At 33.6% G+C, this 22,003-nt stretch overlaps 6 protein-coding genes across 6 annotated transcripts; 2 read left to right on the forward strand and 4 right to left on the reverse strand.

Moving 5' to 3' along the window:
• Positions 1-1,029: 1,029 nt before the first annotated feature.
• On the reverse strand, positions 1,030-1,697 carry LOC139096787 (cuticle protein 19-like). The gene has a single exon (XM_070648535.1). The coding sequence runs from the start codon at positions 1,685-1,687 to the stop codon at positions 1,292-1,294; it is 396 nt and encodes a 131-aa protein (XP_070504636.1). The 5' UTR covers positions 1,688-1,697; the 3' UTR covers positions 1,030-1,291.
• A 1,271-nt stretch (positions 1,698-2,968) lies between these two features.
• Positions 2,969-3,635, forward strand: LOC139096809 (adult-specific cuticular protein ACP-20-like). The gene is made up of 3 exons (XM_070648563.1): positions 2,969-2,983; positions 3,056-3,434; positions 3,501-3,635. Exons 1-3 carry the CDS (start codon positions 2,969-2,971, stop codon positions 3,611-3,613), a joined length of 507 nt encoding a protein of 168 aa, XP_070504664.1. The 3' UTR covers positions 3,614-3,635.
• A 1,399-nt stretch (positions 3,636-5,034) lies between these two features.
• On the reverse strand, positions 5,035-5,621 carry LOC139096786 (cuticle protein 19-like). The gene is made up of 2 exons (XM_070648534.1): positions 5,568-5,621; positions 5,035-5,504 (listed from the first exon to the last, which is right to left on the reverse strand). Exons 1-2 carry the CDS (start codon positions 5,580-5,582, stop codon positions 5,103-5,105), a joined length of 417 nt encoding a protein of 138 aa, XP_070504635.1. The 5' UTR covers positions 5,583-5,621; the 3' UTR covers positions 5,035-5,102.
• Positions 5,622-10,111: 4,490 nt separating this feature from the next.
• On the forward strand, positions 10,112-11,339 carry LOC139096810 (small histidine-alanine-rich protein-like). The gene is made up of 2 exons (XM_070648564.1): positions 10,112-10,960; positions 11,181-11,339. The coding sequence occupies exons 1-2, from the start codon at positions 10,112-10,114 to the stop codon at positions 11,337-11,339; spliced, it is 1,008 nt and encodes a 335-aa protein (XP_070504665.1).
• A 1,615-nt stretch (positions 11,340-12,954) lies between these two features.
• On the reverse strand, positions 12,955-13,389 carry LOC139096811 (cuticle protein 19-like). Its single transcript, XM_070648566.1, has one exon. The coding sequence runs from the start codon at positions 13,387-13,389 to the stop codon at positions 12,955-12,957; it is 435 nt and encodes a 144-aa protein (XP_070504667.1).
• A 2,494-nt stretch (positions 13,390-15,883) lies between these two features.
• On the reverse strand, positions 15,884-16,385 carry LOC139096791 (cuticle protein 19-like). Its single transcript, XM_070648542.1, has one exon. It carries the CDS (start codon positions 16,345-16,347, stop codon positions 15,946-15,948), a length of 402 nt encoding a protein of 133 aa, XP_070504643.1. The 5' UTR covers positions 16,348-16,385; the 3' UTR covers positions 15,884-15,945.
• Between the last annotated feature and the right edge of the window lie 5,618 nt (positions 16,386-22,003).

The raw sequence follows: 22,003 nt of genomic DNA on the forward strand, positions 1-22,003 counted from the left end.
AATGTATAATTTATATATGGCACTTTGACCTTTATTCAAGTGACCTCCGAGAGCTCAGTGGTAGAAACACGTGAACTGAATACAATATGGGTTCGATTCCCACTTGGAATCCGCTATAAGAAAGTATGCTTTTTATGAATGACAAGTGGTTCAGATCCCACCATAAACTGTAGGTCTAAAGGATGTGGTACAACAGATTTAAAATCGCAGTGCCTTCAGCTCATAAGGCTGGGCCCTTCAAGCATTATATATATGAATGACTTGAGACAAGGGTCCTGTTAAAAAACTTTTGCCTACATTTTAGATGTGTAGGCCTGCAGTATTCGACGGTAACTCATAATTTGCATAAAGCTCCAAGGCACCTCGTTGTATGTCTGCAGGGATGCAGCTTATTACGAACTTAAGACTGAATTTTCACATGAACTAAAGAAACTACGTTTGACACATACTCGATATGATACCAAGAAACATCTATGGTCACGAAGCAAAAATCATTTTCAATTCAGTCGCTACATTTACAGACACGAGAATCACTTCCCATTGATTTTTATGGTAAAAACGATCTGAAAATATCTTTCCATATATCAAACATTAACGACGAATAAAATCCAACATCTCAATAAGTATTCACAAGCGTGGAATATTTTTCTGGTCGAAACAAAATGCGGAAGCTCAATAACTTTAAATGGGAATTGCTCCATAAAATATTCATGATTAATAGTCAAATGCACACGAGTCGAATTACATAATTCCCATATTCTGAGAAATTAAATAATCAATTAGGAAATTGACATGATTAATCTGTCTATAGCTGATAAAATAAAACTTTCCTGTCTCATTTAATGCGGTTTAGCTCAATAGGAAAGACGAGATTCCTTCTTTTGAATTTATCGCACATATTACATTACTTTTATAGCTGCTATTTGTGCTATTAACATAACAAACGAGAAGAAATTTTAAAACGAGTTAATAAGAAGGCAGTAACTTATGTGTGCATTAAAAGTATAAAATTTTATTCTCTTCATGTATCAATTCTCATGACAAAATATATTTTACATCTATGCATATTTTTTGGGGGGTTTGTTCAAGCCATGAAAACTCAAGATCAATTCCGAAGAATCCCTTAAATGCATAAGGTACAATAACTAGATCTTTTAGGACTATTCCTGAATTCCCATGACTTGTAGTTGATTAATAGTGTCGACTATTGCAAAAATGCTATTTACAGTGTATTTCTTTTATCTACAGCTAATTTTCGTATCACAATCTTTGGTTGTTGATTGATTAAAATTTAATAATGATGTTCATCATGATGACCATAATGTACTGGATGATCAGCATGTCCAATTCTTTCAACATGAGCTTGGAAGCCTGAGTGCTTATCTGATGAGTATTTAACAACACGCTTTGTGCCATCAGCTTCATCTAATGAGTATTCTCCCTTGACAACATCTCCATCACGGTGCTCCCATTGGCTGTGATGATCCTTTGTATGTGGGTCCTTAACTCCATATTCAAATTTATAAGCTGGATGATGGTAGTAATCATGATGTTCCTCATGTCCATGTTCTTGTTCATGTCCATGTCCGGGAATATTATGGTCGTGTCTTGATACGTAACTTGATCCACCATAAGCGGCAGCGGCGGCAATAAGTCCAAAAGCAATCAAAAGTGTGAAAGTTTTCATTTTGGTAAATTTTTTCTGATTTTTTTTAAAGTTTTTCCACTTGTACTGTTTAATTAAAAGCAAACACTGAACTGATACAAGACATCCAATTTTCCTCTACTTATATAGTCAACGATCATACCTAACCATAACTACTACCTTACTAACAAACATTTTCGTATGTGCAACTCACAAATCGAATTCGTAATTCTCTTCATTCAATAAGAGTTTATTTGTTTGAATTATTAGGTATTTTGGAATTGATGAAATTTTTTTGGGTGATTTTTTGGATGAAAAGTAGTTGTTTGAGAGCATAGTATTGTGAGCATTTTGGGGGTTTTGAAGATTTTTGGGCTTTTGTGTTAAATCTTGAGTAAATCTTAATATGACTTAGTGAGCGGCATCACTCGTTACGTAAGGCTAAAAGATGTGGGAGTGTGGGAATAGGAAATTGAGATTTCTTACAGAGATTTTGATGGATGGCACTTAGAGATGGTATAGGGAGGTGGGTGTCAAAAAATCGATTTTTTGTGTTACATTATCAGTGAACGGTCCCTTAAGATTGCTACTCATAGTTCATTCTAGACTTTCTTCGAACTTCCAACCATTTCTCCTGTCAACAGCCTGTCAAAAAATACCAATGCACGATCTTGTTATGTTAACTGAAATTCAAGTTTTTTTTGCATAATATGTGCATGCAGTTTCATTATTTCATTACAGACCTGCCGCAAACATATTACGGATTAAATGCACGGCTTTATTATTTAACTCATATTAGCAGTCAATAAATATTTTAAAATTAAGAATAAAAAAATAATCCATAAATAAAAAGCGCTTTGCGGAAGCATAATTAATAATCCAAAACTTGTTTTTTTATTGCCGCAGACGTGGAAAGAAATTTTGTTGGAAATTCTTCTTTTGTTGCTTTATTGAATATTTTTTACTGAAATCTGGTGAGTTAACATTGTTGTAATGCTCATCGTAAATAAATTAATAAATTTAGTGGTGATGGGCTATGAGCAGGTATGAGTGCAAAAAAAAACGTCAGAACTTGAGCATATTTGCTAATTAAGTAACAGCTGCAAGTTGAATTAATTTAGAAATTAAAAGTGAAACTAAGAATACTCAATGATGCATTAAGATACAAGTATGTTGCATATTATGCGAATTTTGTGTATCGATGGTTCTTTTTGGAGGGCATTAAAGGTTTGCGGTGCCGATCAATATAAAAGGTGTGAATTCTACTACCAAAATCATCAATCTGCTTTAAGAATTCAAAGTTTAAACAATAAACATTCCAAAATGAATCCAGTTAAAGTAAGTATCTACATTTTGGTATAATTTCAATCCTGATTCCTTTACTTTTAATCCTTTAACATATTCTTCCAGATCTCAATTGCTCTCGCCTTCATCGCTGCTGTCTCAGCCGGTTCAACCAGCTACACCAAGAGATCAGATAAATTTGGATCAATTGGTTATGGCAGTGGATATGGAAGTGAATATGGAAGTAGCTATGGTAGCGGCATTGGAGGTGGCTATGAAAGCGGCTATGGAAGTAGCTATGGAATTGGTTCATCATATGGATCATACGGAATTGAAGGAGGTGAAGGATTATGGAACGGTGATGTTAAGGGAGATTATTATGCCTATCCAAAGTACAAGTTCGAATATGGAGTTAAGGACCCACATACCCATGACCACAAAAGCCAATGGGAAACACGTGATGGAGATCTTGTCAAGGGGGAATACACATTAGATGAAGCTGATGGTAAAATCTTGTTCCTTTACCAAAAATTTCAATTTACTATAAATATTGATAAATTTAATATTTTAGGTACAATTCGTAAGGTTAGCTACCATGCTGATGGAAAGACTGGATTCCATGCTAAAGTTGAGAAGATTGGTCATGCTCACCATTCACATGGCGGATCTTTCGGAGGATATTAAGTAATTAAGATCTAAAGTTAATGATGTGAATTTAAAAGACTATAATAAACTGTATCTATCATTTGTTATCGCATGAAATTTCTTTGAGTTTTCAGTTCAATAGTAAATCTAGCATGAAATCGTTTGAAAATCAAGGTACAGTGTTTACTGTCTTAGTTTCGTTTTATTTATACTTCATTAGGGTTAGTCTCACGAAGAATAGTATTGAAACCCGAAAAATATTAAATTATTTGCATATTTTAAAAGAAGCAGAAGTCAAAGTCGATGAGATTAGTTTACTTCATATCTCTTAAATTTAAATCGGTTTCAAGTGTCTGCTGATGCGTTTTAAGCAAATTTACATGCAAAGTATGTATGCAAAAGCAGGATTTTGCCTATTACCAGTTTGCCTTCCTACGATAACCCCTTCCGAAGCTTGTGAAATGTGGTAACCGGCAAAATAGATCATCAAAAGCAGTGGACATTTGCGGTAGTCAGGTTTCAGTGGGTTTCCACCGATTATTTCTTCCTGCATGCAAACTCTCCTTACATATGCAGTTTTTTACCGACAATACTAGGAATGCTAAAAAAATGTAATTTTAATGGATTACACATGTAAATGGCCCCTAATTTTATTGTCTATTGAAAGTGTATTTTCATTTATGTATCACTAAAGATGAATTTTCAAATTAATTAATTTTATGTCATTATCTCGTGAAGACTAACCCGAGCAGGACAATGCAGCGAGTCCCATTTTTCGCCATAAAAAAAATCGAAATTATTCATTATGTTGCCGTCAGGGATACTTGGCGCCTTACCCTTGATACAACGACGTAACGGTCCTCAAGCAAACACGTTGTGTTGTTCGGGTCGTCCATCTTAAAGTTGCAAGTTAATATCTCATTGCTTCAAATAACCAATAAAATTATGAATGTAAAAAATGTATGTAGACAGATTAAAATGAAGAAGCTCATTTTATAACCACAATAATTAACTTTATGCACATTTCATTGAAATTCCGAATTTTACTCTCGATTGATCAAAAGGTTACTTCCTCTCCAAATCATCACTGTTGCCAAAGAGATAGAGGAAGGGAACATCTAAGAGCTTTGATGAAAATTTCTATTTATCAATTTGTTTATTTATTAAAGTAATAATTAAATTGCAAATTTCAATAATTGAATCTAAGCCTAAGATTTACTAATTGAAATTGTAATGATTCAATCTACGCATTAAAATAATTAGAGAATCACATGAAGTGTAAGTAGGCATTTGGGAATTATGCATAAAATTTAATTATAGAGGAGAATTATTAGTAATTATGAATCATGAAGCATTTTGTTGAATTGAAAGTTTAATTGAACTCTATTCTGATATATTCATTAAGTTGACTAAATGACAGTTAGGGTCTGATTTTCAATTCTTCAAAATTGCATCTTTATTGCATTGCTCATAAAAATAAATTATCACACAAACTCATAAGACATCTTTGGGTCTAATTAAAACTTATTTAATATCCATATCCATGTTGTTTATAGTGTTCTGGATGAACAGCATGTCCAATCTTCTTGACGACAGCATTAAATCCAGTTTTATCGTTAGCTTCATATGAGACAATACGCTTAGTTCCATCAGCTTCATCTAATGTATATTCACCCTTAACAACATCACCATCTCTAATTTCCCATTGACTCTTGTGGTCACCAGTATGTGGATCTTTTACACCATACTCAAATTTGTACTTTGGATAAGCATGGAAATCTTCATCATGATGTTTGTGGTAATATTCTGGCTCGTGGACAAGTGGCTGATGGACTGGATAATGATGTAAATCGTGCTTCACTTGAACTTTATATCCGTGACTAAGTTCATGTGGAAGTGCAGCGACAACTGCCAAAAATGCACCGAATACCTTAAAATAAGTTGTAAAATTAATTTAATTGACCAAAAATTTAATTTGGATTGTTAAATTTACCACTAAAAGTTTCATTATGCTTCGTATGTTTTACTTGAGTTCTTGAGTTCTGCCACAAATAGACTGTTAGTAAATGATCGTATTGTGGCTTCTTTTATACTTGGCAAATATAATGAGCTTTATTAGAAATCATAAAAAAAAATAATTCGTTTTGTCCATGAACACCATCAAGATTCTTAACATAAGCACAAAAAGCATTAAACGAAAAAATTTGCTGAGAGATACTCGATGAACTCGATAAATGAAAAACATTGAGAGCATTGACCATAGATATTAAATCATGTCTAATGAACAGTGAATTTAAAGTATCTAATTTAAAGGTTTTTTGTGATAATTTGGTGAAATTAATTAGAATTTTAATGATAAGACTTTATAAGAAAATTTAAAGGTTGTGTGGAGGTTGGGTAAGCCAAAATGCCAAAAATGTTGTGACTTTATAAAAATGTAATTCCCCAAAAAAAGTTCATTCCTAGAAGGGCTTATGGTTTAGAGGGTTTTTGTATTGTTTGTAGGTTTAAATCATTTAATTCAGTGAATTTTACAGGCATTTCTTGCCAAAAATTGATGTTTTTGATTAATTTAAAGCAAATTCTTTTCATGTTTTGATCTAGATTTATATGAAGTAACTGAAAATTGTAAAAAAAAGGGCATTTAATATCAAAACCAACTAAATCAGTGGTTGACAAACTTTGGCATTTCTATTCAATTGTATATTGATTTTCTGTAAAGCATCTGATGTAGAAATGGCCGAAAATTCTTCTCCAAACTGACTTGATTTTGGTTTGAGACTCGATTTCATCTTACCTAATATGGGATCAAAGTCACTTCAAACATGGGGTCAAAGTCATCACTAACCAGGGGTCGAAATCACATCTAACATAGGGTCAAAGCCACGCTGGTTTGTGGCTGACTTTTCGACATTTTCTACGCCTTGTGCCTTCCGGGTTTAGGATAAATCTCAATATCAAGTACAAAATTCTCAAAATGGTAACTTTAGACTTGACATTTTAGCAATAGTTTTGATTTTTTTCCAAAAAAATCTAAATATTTCAAAGACACAAATGAAGCTCCGCTACGAAGCTTTAAAGACTCTGTTAAGCCTCTTTTATTAATACCAAATGGAAACCTCCTCCGTTCCTTAAAAGCTCTTCTTTAAAGCTTTGTGGCGGAGTCTTCTTCATTTGTGTCGCTCAGGTTTTTTTTTTTTGGTGGTTTTTTTGCCACACCTGAGATGTCACCACTATGCCGCGACACACAGATTGCTTAATAGAGGATTGAAGCATATTGTCATTTCTTTATTATGCATCCATAAATCTTTATGATTCAATCATCAATTTCATTTCTATATCCAAAAAATCATTCAATCGATAAATTATCATTAATCAGATCAATTAAACTAAATCTATATTTCCAATTTAATAATTATGTACACCGCTAATTGATTGTGACGACCGTGAATATTAAGGTGTAAAAAATTTATTTACAAAAATCCGATCAGACATCAATTTTTAAACCGCAAAACACAAAAAGATTTTGTAAGAAATACGAGGCAATAAAAAATAATTTGAACGCATGACTGCTCTGTAACTTGCATTTATTCAAGGTCGTCTGTTATGCAATTCTTTAATACGCATACATTAAAGCTGCTTAAAATACTTCTCTTCTCTGTGTCGAGTGAGATGAAAGAGAAATGAGAAAAATGGAAAGAAATGTACGAGAAACTTGAATTGAGCATAAAGCGATCATGACTGTGAGTCTTTTTTTGCGAATAAGAAGCAAGTCTTTCTATGGCCAATTGTAAACAATTGATGTAATCAAAATATTTGTTTTGAAAATTCAATAAGAGCTTTTAAATTGAATGAAAATTATTGGAGTTGCGGAAGTTTTTTTTATTGACATTTTGTTGCATTAAAAATTAATGGGGAATATGAGCATGTATGCTTCCATCTTAAGCGCAATAACTGTCAATCCGTTTGAAGTTTTGTGACTTAATTTGCACGAGTGTTGTTACATAGTTGCTGTACATATATTGAAAAATGGGAAGAAAATAGAATCACGGATCAATTTTTCTTGTAATTTTAACTCAATTATTTATTGGAAGTTTGATGGCCAAGGACAACTTACTTACTTACTTCGCTGGTCGTACAGATCAATTTTGATCCATGGCCTCCCTCAGATGTCGCCTAAAACCAACTCTATCACCGGCTACTGCTTGCTAATTTTCGAAAGCAAATGCGACACTATCTCGATCGATAGCTTCTTTCCATGAGTTGGAACAACAGTTGTACCCTACAAGGGAAAACGAATTAGGTGAATAAATCATATTCTAATTCTTGATGACAAAATGACAGAAGCTCTTTCATTAAGGTTTAGCAAATGTTAGCACTAAACCTGATATGGTGAATTTAAATTTCAGGAATTGTTCAAAAATTGACTATTGTGCAAACACTGAGTTAAAATTTCGATGGACAAGAATGTCTAAAGCAATGGTTGGTAACCTGAGTGACACGACACATTGATGTGTCTGCGAACAATCTCATGTGTGTAGCGAATATAACTGTTTGCGAAAAATTTTTATAGGCTTTTGTGTGCAATGACTCTAAAAAATTTGTCCACAACTGGTCAAAAGTTGTGTGACTCTGAAATATTCTACCTGGTGATAATTTGCTTAGAGATCAAACACGAGAAGACAAAAATACGTTATAACTAGTAACAACAAGCTAATTTTCCATGCAAAACAAATGACCGCCTCCGTGTGGCTTCTATATTGCTGTCAAAAATAGACTTCCATTTGGTGTTACCACCTCTAAAGCTCCAATGTGGAATCTTCATAATTTGTGTCGCTCGGGTGTTTAGTTAATGACTAGTTCTAATGATTTTTTGTTTACTCAGGAATAGGATGTGAAAATTTAATCATCAATGATTGTTATTTATGAAACTGACAAAACCTTTACTTTATTTTTCTAAACATCTTATAAAGCTTTAGATTGCATTTAAACAATAAAAACTTCATTAAACGTTGTCAACTTTCTTTCAATTTCCTTCACTTCAGGAAAAAAATTCCATTTAACATCGACGTGATGTTTGAAATAAAGCAAAGGTAAAAGAAGCAATCGAATACACTTTAATGCCTTTAAAGAAACTTTTCATTAAACAATCTCACAACTTTTATTTTAGAGATTTTCAATTCATAAAATTGAATTTTTTGCAGTGTCATTGTACTTCTTTTTTCTCCTATTGCTTTGCAAATGAATCAAAATGTTATGTATGACTGTATTTTTTTATGACTCCATGACTCACTTTTTTGTTGAACATTTATCATGGTGTTCTTAAACAGAGGTGGGCAACCTTTTTCATACAATGGGACATTTTGACGTTAGAAAGTTTCTAGAGTTATATCATATAAGGCATTTACTTACTATCCCAAAGGGTACAAGCCGGTAAATTGATCTAACTACCGTTATTTGACCGGAGTAAATCTAATATGGTCTTAGATTTAAATCAAATCTATTTTTGATCAAATAATCAATTTGTGCTATTCAGGTACATTATGCAATGAATTTAGTATCTTTTACAGCATAGAGTGCCCATCATTGTTACAAAAATTTCAACTTTAAGATACTGACCTGAACAACACAATGTGGAGAATCTTATTTTGCACTCACACGTCTTGTCGTCAATACAGCGACATAGGGTTCTAGTGGTTAGTCCTAGCGACTAAATCATGCTACTCGGGAAATAATTCAAAGATAATTTATTGCATGAGAAATAGTACCATTTGGTTGATCGATCAACCATCGACCCAGGTCGTCGTGACTCTGATTTAGTACCTGATAGGTCGATCATCCAACTCATGCAATTCGAATACATTATTAGAAGTTCATGAACTAGTCACATTAATGCAATTTGTTAGTTTCATTCATTGATTTATGAGCACTTTCATATGTCAATTCACAAAAACATTTGCAACATTGTGTCTATATCAGTGGTGGACAACCTGTGTGTCGTGGCACACTAGTGTGTCAGTAACAATATTAGATATGTCATGTTGTGTGCGGTTTTATTCTAGGCTTACCACTGAGGTGTGTTGAGAAAAACAAAAGGTTGCCCACCACTGCTCTATATCCATCTTCTTCATAGTCTATCCAACTAAAAAATCCAAAAGCTATAGAGAATTCTTCACGCCGACAGTTTAATACATAACACAATACATAAAATTAAACAATTTTATATCCATTGAATGCAAGAAGCAATCATTTTAAAACGAATAAATAACATAAATGACGGAACATGAGTAGTTCACATTTAATGTACATTAAATTAAGTGTAACGAGAAGTGAAATGTGAAGAAATTCATAACCAATATTCAATATTATTTTTTTTTTTCTTCATATTATTCTTCAATCATTTTTTTTTCGGTGGTATTTTGTACTTTCTTAGGAAGTAAAAGAAATTTTTTTCATATAAAATGAAAGGAGAAATTTATAACCAGCATCAGTGCCAACTTGAAATTTGAAGTGAAAGATACATAGTCACACAAAAAAATGTTCCGAAAGTTGAATTTAGTCAGTGTAATTTTAGTTTTAAAATGTGCAATTCTTATTTCGGCTTATGGTCATATCTCCAATTATGGAACTAGTGGAAATTATAAAGCACCAACTCCTGTTGTAGATTATCATAACCAAGATCATCATGAGAATTCAGAAGTTAATCAAGAGATTTATGTCCATGAGACACATCATGAAGATCAACCTCAACATTATGAAGGTGGATCACATGGAGGTTATGGATACTCATTTAGTCATGGACATGAAGGAAACTCACATGGACATGAAGGAAATTCACAAGGACATGAAGGGAATTCATATGCACATGAAGTAGCACATGGAAATGATGATTCAGGACATCAAGAATATTCTTATGGACATGAAGAACCAGAACATCATGAATACTCACATGGTGCCCAACATTCAGAATATCAAAACTACAACCATGGAGGTGAAGCTGCTGGTCATTCACAAAATGCACATGAAAGTTCCCGACACACACACACTCCAGTCCATACTGAAAGTGGATCCCACGGAATTGGTGCAGCTCATGCTGACAGTGGATCCCATGGACATACTGCAGCTCATGCTAACAGCGAAGCTAAGAGCTATACTAGAGCACAAATCAACAACGTAGCAATCCCACATGGTCATGGAGATGAAGGTCATGGACATGAAGAAGGTGCCGGACATGATGGAAAGCATGAAGACTCTTATCATTATCCAGCCTACAAATATGAATATGGTGTTGATGATCCAAAGACAAAGGATCGTAAAACTCACTGGGAGACACGTGATGGAGATGTTGTCAAGGGAGAATATACATTGAATGAACCTGATGGCACAGTAAGTAGTGAAGCCTCAAGTCAGGACTGGAAGTCGACTCGACTTGAATTGAATTTTCCATACAAAATCCGAGTCGACTTCGAGCTCTGCCTCGAGCTAAACACGACTTTTTGGGTTTATAAGTAGTTCCAAGTATAGGAATTGGAGCTATACTTGACTTGGTTCTCCTACTTGCAACTAATTCACTAACTTATGCATATTTTTCTGTAATTTCTTCCAGATCCGTAAAGTCACATATACATCTGATAAGCATTCAGGCTTCCAAGCCCAAGTTGAAAAAATTGGTCATGCAACACATGAAGGTCATCAAGCCAGTGCCGGTCATGGTGATAGTCATCATCATGTTGCAGAGCATGGAGAGCACGATGGTCATTATTAAAAATTGTAATAATTTTTGAAATTAGACTGACTGTTTATTTGTTGAATTTAGAAACTTAGTATTAGAAAGGAATTTGTTAGAAATTTCTGTGTGTTGAACCTCAATAAAATTAAGAAAAAATTTAATTAAAAATTGTTAGAAATTCAATTCAAAAACTAAATGATCCATTACTCAAGAAAATGCAGGTTAATCAGTAGGAAAGCTGCATTTATAGCATGATCATTAAATATAAGTATGGATACTTATTGTTAGTCTTTATTCCATCAGTTAAAGCAGTGGTGGACAACCTGTGTGTCGCGGTACACTAGTGCTCCGTCAAGAATTTTGAAAATTCCATGAATCGCATCTCGTGTGCTGTTCCAGTCAAAACTTACCACCAAGGTGTTCCGCGAAAAATAAAAGGTTGCACACCACTGAGTTAAAGCATTTTTTGCAGCCGCAATTAACATAAGCTCTAGGTAACAATTTCACATTATCGAGATAATAAAATCTAAGCATATCTTGTTATTACTTTGATCTGTTCGATCTTTAATCTCGACAGTTTATTCCATTACAAAAAATTAATAGAGTAAAGTGGAATTTAACATGAAAAGAGTGTCATAACTAGCATTACGATTATTGAAAAGCATTAATTATTTAATTAAAGGATTTATCATGATCATATGAGTTATGTAACTTGAGTATTATGTCTAATTTGATTTGTCTACTTCAGTGGTAGGGAATCTTTATTGTGGCACGGCACACCTTGGTGGTAAGCCTCGACACCCCTCGACCGATACCGCATTTAACGGTTAATGTGCCATGGCACACAGGTTGTCACCACTGGCCTAAATAATTCAACTTTTAATATAATTTGAAGTCTTTTGTTTTGGTTAAATAGGAGTAACGAGGAAATATGTCAGTTATTTTGAGTAGCTGACATTTCCAAATGAGTTAAAGTTGACAGGCTCCGTTGGACAAGGCATGCTGTTAGGATACCTGTGGAATTTAAATTTAACAAGCTCTGTAAGTCAAAATTTGTTCATGGCAAAAAAGCACGAAGAAGGCCTAAGAACTCATTGAGAGAAGCTGTCAGAAGAAATTGGTATCGTTAAGCTTCGCAAGCGGAAGCCAGCGATAGAGACATCATTAGGTGCCGATTACCGGTGGGTGGGTCTCAATTGTGGGTGATCTAAAAGAACCAAACTCGAATGTGACTTTTGACAACTTCAGACACAGAATATTTGCCAAATTCCTATATTTTGATAATCAACAGACTATAACTAAACATTTCATTCAAAAATATCTGTGACAATTCTGTCAAAGTCGAACAATGTGAAGTCAACATGCAACATGCTTACTCTACCAGAACTAAATTAGTTCCGAATGTGATTGAATCATGCAAACTTTCAAACTATTGTTTTTTAAAGTTAGACAAGGTGTGAATTAGGTAGTTTCATAATTCAATGAAGTGTTAGATTATGACATTTTGTAGACTTATTGAATGGAATGATTGAAAGGAAATAAAATACTTTTTTTGGTAATTGATATTCCTTAATAGTAGTCGATCACTTAAGGAAAATAGTGTTTTATTAACATATTTGATTATCACAGATCTTTGAATTGTTAAAATTTCTTAATAATGATGAGCTTCTTCATGATGACCATAATGAGCTGGATGAGTAGCATGTCCGACTCTTTCAACATGAGCTGTAAAACCTCCTTTCTTGTCTGATGAGTATTTGACAACACGCTTGGTTCCATCAGCTTCATCTAATGTGTATTCTCCCTTGACAACATCTCCATCACGGTGCTCCCATTGGCTGTGGTGATCCTTTGTCTTTGGGTCATGAACGCCATATTCGTATTTGTATGCTGGATGATGGATATAGTCAACATGAGCATGTTCATCATGTCCATGTCCATGACCATGATCTCCTCCATGTCCTGCAACCGAGATTTCAGCATGATGTCCAAAATCATCTGTTCTCTTAACATAACTTGATCCATGTCCATGAGCATAAGCAGCGGCGATCAAAGCAAGTCCAAGCAAAATTGTGAACGAGTTCATAATGGAAAATTTTTATAAAACAATTCTTGAAATGTTAACTGAATGAAATAACAATTAAAACTGATGCTGATTACTGAATTTTCATTCCATTTTATACCTAAAATATGTTAGCACTTTCATTTCAAGGTTTTGCAATATTTTCGTGCATTTTTCTTTCAATTTTCGTTTCGATTTTTATTTTATTTTCGTCATATTGACGTAAAAAATCGTGTATGTAAAATGCATTATGTGTAAATTATGCTTTAGTCAAATAGTTTGCGGCTACAAATTTAATTTTTTGTGTCCATTCTACATTATGCTTTGGTTAGCTTAACTTATCATAAATGGATCTCAACAAGTGTACTTGCCATGCTTAAGAAATCACTTATTGAGTGATCTGTAATAATCTATAATTGATAAAAGAATGTCATTAAACATAAAGGCATTGATAAATTGTTATTGCTATTTCATTTTTAATGATACGTATTCAGGATTACGATAGAAATCTTTACATGATTATTAATGATTGTGGCAACTGATCTAATTATTTAAGTAATAGTTAAGCATAAACTGAAATTTTATGGGGCTTGAAGACATTATTTTAAATATTAAAGTAAGCATATCAGCAGGCATATTAACCCGAATTGCACCAGTCAATTAGTCGATCCAAAATCTGACTCTCGGACTGTGTGACTCTTGTATGATGCCGATTTTAAACCTAAACCGGAAGATTGATTAACTGATTAGTATCAAGAGCCGTTCACTTATAATATTCCTGGGGAGAATGGTCAGTTCCATTTAAAGAATAACAAAAAAAAAACATTCGTTATTCTGTAACAAAATAAGTGAACGATCACTTATTCGGGTAAATTCAAAATAAAAAGTAAGAACCAAACCTTCATTTATACTACACCACTAAGGGGAACTCTTGCTCCTTGCTACTTGATCATTGTCTTTGATAAAATAATGAATATCTAGAAGAGTTTCAATGATTCCCAACAATGGATCGCGAGTGGGATTCGAACCCAGGCTTTAAAAATTCTATCGCATGCTCCTGCCACTGAGCTATCGGGGTTACCAACTTTATGGCTGAATGTCATTAATAAATTATTCATTTTCTGTATCCACGTTACTCCTGTACTCACAATGACACACCGTGCAGGAATCACATTCCAACAAATAATATATTTCTCCCTTAAAATTTGAAAATAATTCTAGGTATGTTATAAATATCAATGTAAGTCTTAAAATAGTATGCGCGATGTTTGGTTACACATTCCATCACTAAACCAAGACTTAATGCTCTTATACTGACATAAAATCATTACTATTGAGTCTGGCAGAGCTCACAATAAGTATATTTATATGGGTTTTCCATTACAGAATAATGCTTTTTCCACCAAAAATATTTTATGTAGTCACGAGGATTATTCATTAAATATCTCAAATATTCAACTAGGTCTTCAACATTATCAAATTCATCAATGAAACTTTTTGGAGGTGCAAACATGGTTTTGTCTTTCACGCCGTTGAACACTAATGGAATTGTGTACTGCTCTAGTGCTCTATAAAGTTTCTCAGTGACGTAATCTTGACATAAAGAGTTTTAAAATGACAAATAAAATTTATAAGTTGTGGTCAATAATTGATAACAATCTGGTTCATTGCAAGTCAGATTACCACACTTTCTATAAATATCAATGTCAATAAGTTCATGCATCTTTTTGACTAAATCTTGCCGTCTATTAAATGCATTGCAATTTGAAACTAACCACGCAGCTCATTTTGTCATATTTTTGTAGATTTTAAGGTATTCTTCATCGAAAAACTGATTATCTGGCACCAACCACTGAGGATTCTTTGATGGTGCCATAACTTTATGTGTGTCATTTATTATCGGTGCCTCTAATAATACGAAGATAAATAATTGATTTGTGGTAAAATGATTTGGTATCACATCCAAACGTTCAGGTCCATAAATCGTAAAGAAGAAGAAACCTTGTTTTGGAAATCATCCGGCGTACAAATGACAGAAAATCTGTTTTTTTATGGATGCTGAAATTATAAAGTGGACTAAATAGGGTTCGGTCAAGAGCTGGCCTGCATTTTCTGCGTTTACAATTTTTCAAGCGTTTTCTGTCTGCATTTCTGCAGTTTTCGACAAATCCTAGAATGAACTAATCCTAGAACGAATCCTAAAGTGAGCAGGCTGAAGCCTAGGTTGGACATGTTATTATATGATCTGTTCTCAGATGGTCAAAAAAATCATGTAAAAAACTGTCGAGGCAGTATTGCACTTGGAATTGACAGTTGGCTAGCGGGAGCCAGCGATAGAGCCATCTTCTGACGACGTCTATAGAAGGTCATGAATCACAAATGATCAGTGATGAAAAGATGAATAAAAATGTCATATTGGAAGTTTGGAAAATTGAAAAAATTATTCAAAATTTTCATATTAATTACTAATTTTCAACTTTTTATTAATTTTTATAAATCATATTTAATTTAGGCTCGAATTAAATTAAACTTGTTTATAATATCACAATTAGGCTTTCTGTTTTAGTATTAATTATGTCATTAATGATGATGTTCATAATGAGCTGGATGATCAGCATGTCCGATTCTCTCAACATGAGCTTGGAAACCTGAATGCTTATCTGATGAGTATTTAACAACACGCTTGGTTCCATCAGCTTCATCTAATGTATATTCTCCCTTGACAACATCTCCATCACGATGCTCCCATTGGCTGTGGTGATCCTTTGTCTTTGGGTCCTTAACTCCATATTCAAATTTGTAGGCTGGATGATGAACGTAGTCAACATGTTTATGTTCATCATGTCCATGTCCATATCCACCAACTTTGATTTCTGAGTGATGACCAAGATGATCTGTTCTCTTAACATAGCTTGATCCATGTCCATGAGCATAAGCGGCAGCAATCAATGCAAGTCCGAGTAAAATTGTGAAGGAATTCATCTTAAAAATTGGAAATTTTTCTGGAAATGTGAACTGAATGAATGTACAAATGAAACTGATGTTGATTATTGAATTTCCATTACGTTTTATAGAAAATAAGTTGTTGTCGTTCGATTATTTCGAGCCAACAAAACTTGCATCACATCCTCGATATGCATAATAAAGCTTTGGTAAGTAAGTTGAAGTTCTTGCAGTAATTTTTAATGAGTTTTGGGAGAGCAAAAAAGCGTTTAGAGTTCAATGATAATTTCGCGGTTTTGTTTCATTATAAAATTGCTATTAAAGTATTTTTTCACACTCTTTTATCTTTGTCTTTATTCGCACAAAACAATCATATAATCAGCTCCGCTACCACACGTAAGACTTGGATATAATCTACAGTAACAAGTTGTTTTTCTTTTTCTCTTTGGTGCAAAAAAACAACTTTATTTATTGTTGGTAATAGCATTTTATTTTCTATGTTTTTACATGATAGATTTACGATAAGTTATGAAAGCAAGAGCAAATAAAAAACTAGTAAAAAATGTCTGCAAAGACGTGGACAGAAGCGCATCTTCAATTGATGACATCGAAATTCATGCTGAGCAAAAGAACTTCTTATTCTTAATGGTTTCGGTTTAATGTAGCATATAGCCATGCGTAGTTGTATACCTTTCGAAATACATTATGGCATTGGTTCCATATTCAGTGACAATCATTGAACCTACAATTCAAAATTCACGTTATTTTGATAAAATACATCTGAGTTTTAGCTAAAATGTAGCTAATTTTTGCGTAGTTTCATACCCCTCATAATACAAAATAGCGTCGATTTCATATTCAGCAACAGCTACTCAATCTGCTCTCTGAAATTCAACATGTTAAGTTCACGCAGAATTGAGCATACTTTTATTTTTCCCGGCACAACTTAGTGGCAAGCCTCGACCAAAACCGCATATGGCATACAGTTCATGACATTGCCAAAAAATTATGATGGTACACTAGTGTGCCTCGGAACACAGGTTGCTCACCTCTGTGTTAAGTTATGCAAAAGTTATAACTTATAACGTCAGATTACGGATATTAAAAGCTACCCACGAGTTTTTAGGACTTTTCCTGTAATTGATAATGGAAAGAAGCTGTTGCTAGAGATAGTATCACACTTCCAATTGGTAATTGGCAAGCGATCAAGCCAGTTTCAGGCGTCAACTGAGCGAGGCCATGGAACAAACTTGATATTTACGGTCAGCGAAGTAAGTACGTAATAGTGGATAGTGCAAGTGGAATTTCTGTATTTCGGCATTAATGACAAAATGAAGACAATAGCGCCTTCTAATCTGAAGTCTGTAAAATGCGCTAAAAATTAAATTTATTAAAGTACAAGGTCAGTAATCGCAAGGTGGCAAAAAAGGTTGGAATTTTCTTGCGATTTTCGTTCGAGGTGTGATGATTTTGATTCTAGTCAAGTTGAAAGTCATCGATGTTCTCCATGTACGGATAGATATTACATGTTTATTGCGTAATCTATTGGCACACTATGTTGTGATCATAAAAATTGATTTCTATATCAAGTTTAATTTACTGCTGCTTTTCAGCATGAAATATTGCAGGTGTGTAAAATTTCTTTAAGCTGTAATTTTTTTTTAAATCTGAAAAAATTCAAATCTTTTCGAAATCCACGAGTAAGTCATAGCCAATCAATCATCTTGAAACGTCATTTTATGAAATCCCATAAAATCCCCTAAAAATATACAGAAAAATTACATTCTAACAAATATTTTATGACGGTTATGAAGAAATTATTACAGAACCATATATGCTGTATTTATATCCATGTCTACCATAATTTTTAAAAGAAGAATGAAAAAAAAATTTAAACATTGAGGGAAAATCATAAATATTTACTGGCGTAAATGGCATTGGTTGTTACACATTCTCGATAAAATTTATTTCTTTATACATTCTAAAGGAAAGCTTGTAGAAAGTAAGGTGAGCATGTGGAAGTTCCGTGTTTAGAGCGCATTTTATATTCGTGGAAAAACAACTTTACTTACTTATTTCGCTGGTTATACAGATCAACTGTGATACATGACTCTCTGTAGATTTTGCATGAAACTGATTTTATCACTGTCTTCATCTTGCTAATTTCCAATGTCAAGTGCAATACTTGGGTAAGAGATCGCACGGTAGGCGAAAGAACTCATGGAAAGAAGCTGTCGATAGAGATAATGTCACACTTGGAATTGGTAATTGGCAAGCGGTAGCCAGCGATAAAGCCAGCTTCAGGAGCCGACTGAGGAACGAGAGGATGGCCTGATTGAAATTTTTCTAAGGAGAAAGGAATTGGAGATGACCCACAAAAATTCAGTTTCACATTCCAAAACTAAATATCATACAGCAAGGACACATCTAGGATTAGCCTAACCTCTCTTTTGGAAAAATCATCAATTTGCTAGGACTTTTCAGGACAAAATCCCTAAGCCTCTAAACTTAAAGAGTTTACAGGGGGCTCTTTCCCTAAGTTCTTGCCATACAACTTAAAATCTCCCTAATTTAACTAGAATAATACCCCACCAAACATGGTGATTTTAATTTAACGCATGAATAACAATTCGGTCAATTGATTCAAAGTCCGGCATCTAGCACTATGACGGAGTTTAATCAATCCGTCATCATGCAGGAGTCACGTCAACCTGAGGCCAGATTTTTGATGGATTAACTGACTTGTGCTGTTTGGTATGATTATCTAAGCTTAGAAATCTGAATGACAGAACAAGGAATGACCCTAATTACATTAATATATAATTGTAAGACATTTTTCATGGAAACTTCATCCGCCCACCCAAAATGTCATCCACAATAAAGCATTCTCGGTAAAAACCCACTCAAAAAAATGTTCAATAACGCAATATACAGAGGAAATACGCACAAGCTTCTTTCTTTTGGCATCAAAAAAATTGAAGCAATGCGGAATTATTATGAATTGCCTAAACACAAAAGAAGAGAAACGAGAACAATCGAAAAATGTCAATTCAATTTAGATTTGTTGGTTGTGCGTGCGACTTTATTTCCTTTATTTTTCAACAAATTTCGAGTATTGGATGTGAAAGAAAAGTGAAAATTTATTATTTATTACTGTGTTCATGAACATAAAGGATTGGCTGTATTGAGAAGCTTTTTTCTGTTGGCTTTTCATCCGGCATTATAACGATACAAGTGTTTTGAATGTCAATGTGGAACCGAATCAGGGAAGACAAATTTACGACATTTTTAGTGTAAATCAATGTTATTAAGTGGTGAACATATTTAAATTATTAGTTGACAGAGTTGGCATGCAGGTAGAAATAATCGCGTGAAGTTCAATGAATTGCGGCTTCTTCAGGTTGTCACATTCGGCCGATGGTCTCTTTAACAGGTTGTCATTTTCTGTAGTTGACCTGAATGTTACTGGATCTTGGTATACTTTATATAAAAGCTCCTGGATGATACTGGATCATGGTATACTGTATATAAAGACTCCTGGATGTATGGAATTTGGTATATTGTGTATAAAGGCTCTTGGATGTTACTGGATCTTGGTATATTGTATATGAAAACTCCTGGATGTTACTGGATCTTGGTATACTTTATATAAAAGCTCCTGGATGATACTGGATCATGGTATACTGTATATAAAGGCTCCTGGATGTTACTGGATCTTAGTATCTTGTGTATAAAGGCTCTTGGATGTTACTAGATATTTGTAAACTGTATATTAAGGAATGTGAACTCGAAAACGACAAACCAGGCTTTTGCCAACTCTGACTACTTGACCAAAAACTATTTCCGTCTATAAATGCGCAACATTATTAATTACATTCTAAGGACTGTCCTTATACAATTTTGTATTCTCATATGATGACATTAAATGGATATAGGCAAGATATAGGTCGATCTAATGCATTCACCATCATCATAAATATATATTTTTTTTCCTCTTTATTTTGAGTATCCTTTCAACTTTTATGACTTTTTGCCAAGTCTCAAAATCTTGCCTCATTGACATTTTATTTGAAATGAAATCGAGGACAATGTAGGCAAATTGTCAATCCAAAAGTCGCCTACATAAAACCCTTCAATATTTATTTCTGAGCAATTTTTACAATTTATCCTCACATATACACATTTAAGGCATCAATACAATCTTGACAATATTTATGACTTAAAGAGATCTTTTTTTCCTCCTTCATTGATGCTCGTAGACATTCTCATTCATGATGTCAAGAAGAATGTTAAACATTTATGACGATGACAAAGATGTAATGGCTTTGGCAGATTTTGAGTTTGAAAAATATCGTAAAATTTATTCAGGCATGAAGAAACATTGCGCATTGAATGTGGGGACTTTTGCATGATTTCTTCACATCTTCTTTGTCGATACATTCAAATCGTTCCGATGATTCCAAAAATGTTTGACAATGTAAAATAAAAAGACAGTTTCCTATGAAATCAATTTTATATTTATTTTCTATCGAGCGTCTACATACAAGGATGAGAAGTTCCTTTTTATGTATTTTTTGGTATATTCAGTGAACAATGCATGATGTGAAGGGAAATTGAAGCTTTTTTGTAATTTTACGAGCTTGATTGAGGGAAAATTTCCTTATGGATTGTCAGACTTGTTCTGTATAGTTGTTTTATGTTTTTTTAGAGCATTTTATATCAAAATTCGATAAATTTTGTTTGAAGTTTGTCTGTTTTTAAACACTTTTTTATAGCTAAGTTTCAATGCTTAAGTAGTTTGATGTAACAGTTTATCTGTATGATACAATGAAGCAGTTAAGTGTTTTGCTGGTCAAATAGGTAACCGAAGAGAGCACTTGAACTTAATATGATATGGACACCGGAAAATCGTTGGTTCAAATTCAGCCACACTTAAATTTGCCTCCTTTCTCTAAGTTTAGAAGCTTCGACTGCTTCCTGTATGAGATCAAGCTATAATTGGATCTCCACAAAACTTTTGATTAAGGAACGGTCCAGGAAATTGAAAAGAAATGAAAGAGTTTGGAACAAGAGCTACAATATTGCATGAAGATTGTAGATTAAGGTATTGAAATTTTAAAACCTGGCGATTCTTCCGTCATCAAATTAAGATTGAAACCCACCCGAATTCACAACTAGGCTATAAGAATTCGTGACTCTGGCACGATGACAGATTAAAACCTAATCCGGCAGTAAATCATAGAAAAGCCCGCCTGTGGAATTTTTTGATTAATCGATTAATCAGCTTTAAAGCTGTTTAATTGAGCTTTAATTAATTAATTAAATAATTTAATTCAGCTTTAAAGCTGCTGAGCTTTAAAGCTGAGGCTGAAGGTTAGCAGCCTCACAAGTCAGGCTACGAATGGTAAAACATATAACCGATGATTTTCAAAATCAAATTTTACAAAGAAAGCCACTTAATGTAACCGACATGTGATATTCAAGCTTATTGCTTGAAATCATACATTACTGCGCTGCTACAATGTCTTCCCAACTGCTTCTTATACTTTCACATTTATCCTTCTTTTCCTTTAAACAAGATCAAATAGAAAATCAATTTACGTATTTATCTCGGCAATTTCCCCTTCACTTTCATATTTGTGGTGATGCCAATAATAATAATGGCATATTGTCACAAACAATTTATGTGTAATAT

This window comes from Chironomus tepperi, unplaced genomic scaffold (genome assembly GCF_022539635.2).
Source record: "Chironomus tepperi strain 1889 unplaced genomic scaffold, CSIRO-AGI_Ctep_v1 contig_406, whole genome shotgun sequence".
In the NCBI taxonomy this organism is placed as follows: Eukaryota; Metazoa; Arthropoda; class Insecta; order Diptera; family Chironomidae; genus Chironomus; species Chironomus tepperi.

Coding starts and splice junctions, on each gene's coding strand:
- LOC139096787 (XM_070648535.1), bottom strand. CDS start 1,687: ATGAAAACTTTCACACTTTTGATTGCTTTTGGACTTATTGCCGCCGCT.
- LOC139096809 (XM_070648563.1), top strand. Junction 3,435..3,500: donor CACATTAGATGAAGCTGATG/GTAAAATCTTGT, acceptor TTAATATTTTAG/GTACAATTCGTAAGGTTAGC.
- LOC139096810 (XM_070648564.1), top strand. CDS start 10,112: ATGTTCCGAAAGTTGAATTTAGTCAGTGTAATTTTAGTTTTAAAATGT. Junction 10,961..11,180: donor TGAATGAACCTGATGGCACA/GTAAGTAGTGAA, acceptor AATTTCTTCCAG/ATCCGTAAAGTCACATATAC.
- LOC139096811 (XM_070648566.1), bottom strand. CDS start 13,389: ATGAACTCGTTCACAATTTTGCTTGGACTTGCTTTGATCGCCGCTGCT.
- LOC139096791 (XM_070648542.1), bottom strand. CDS start 16,347: ATGAATTCCTTCACAATTTTACTCGGACTTGCATTGATTGCTGCCGCT.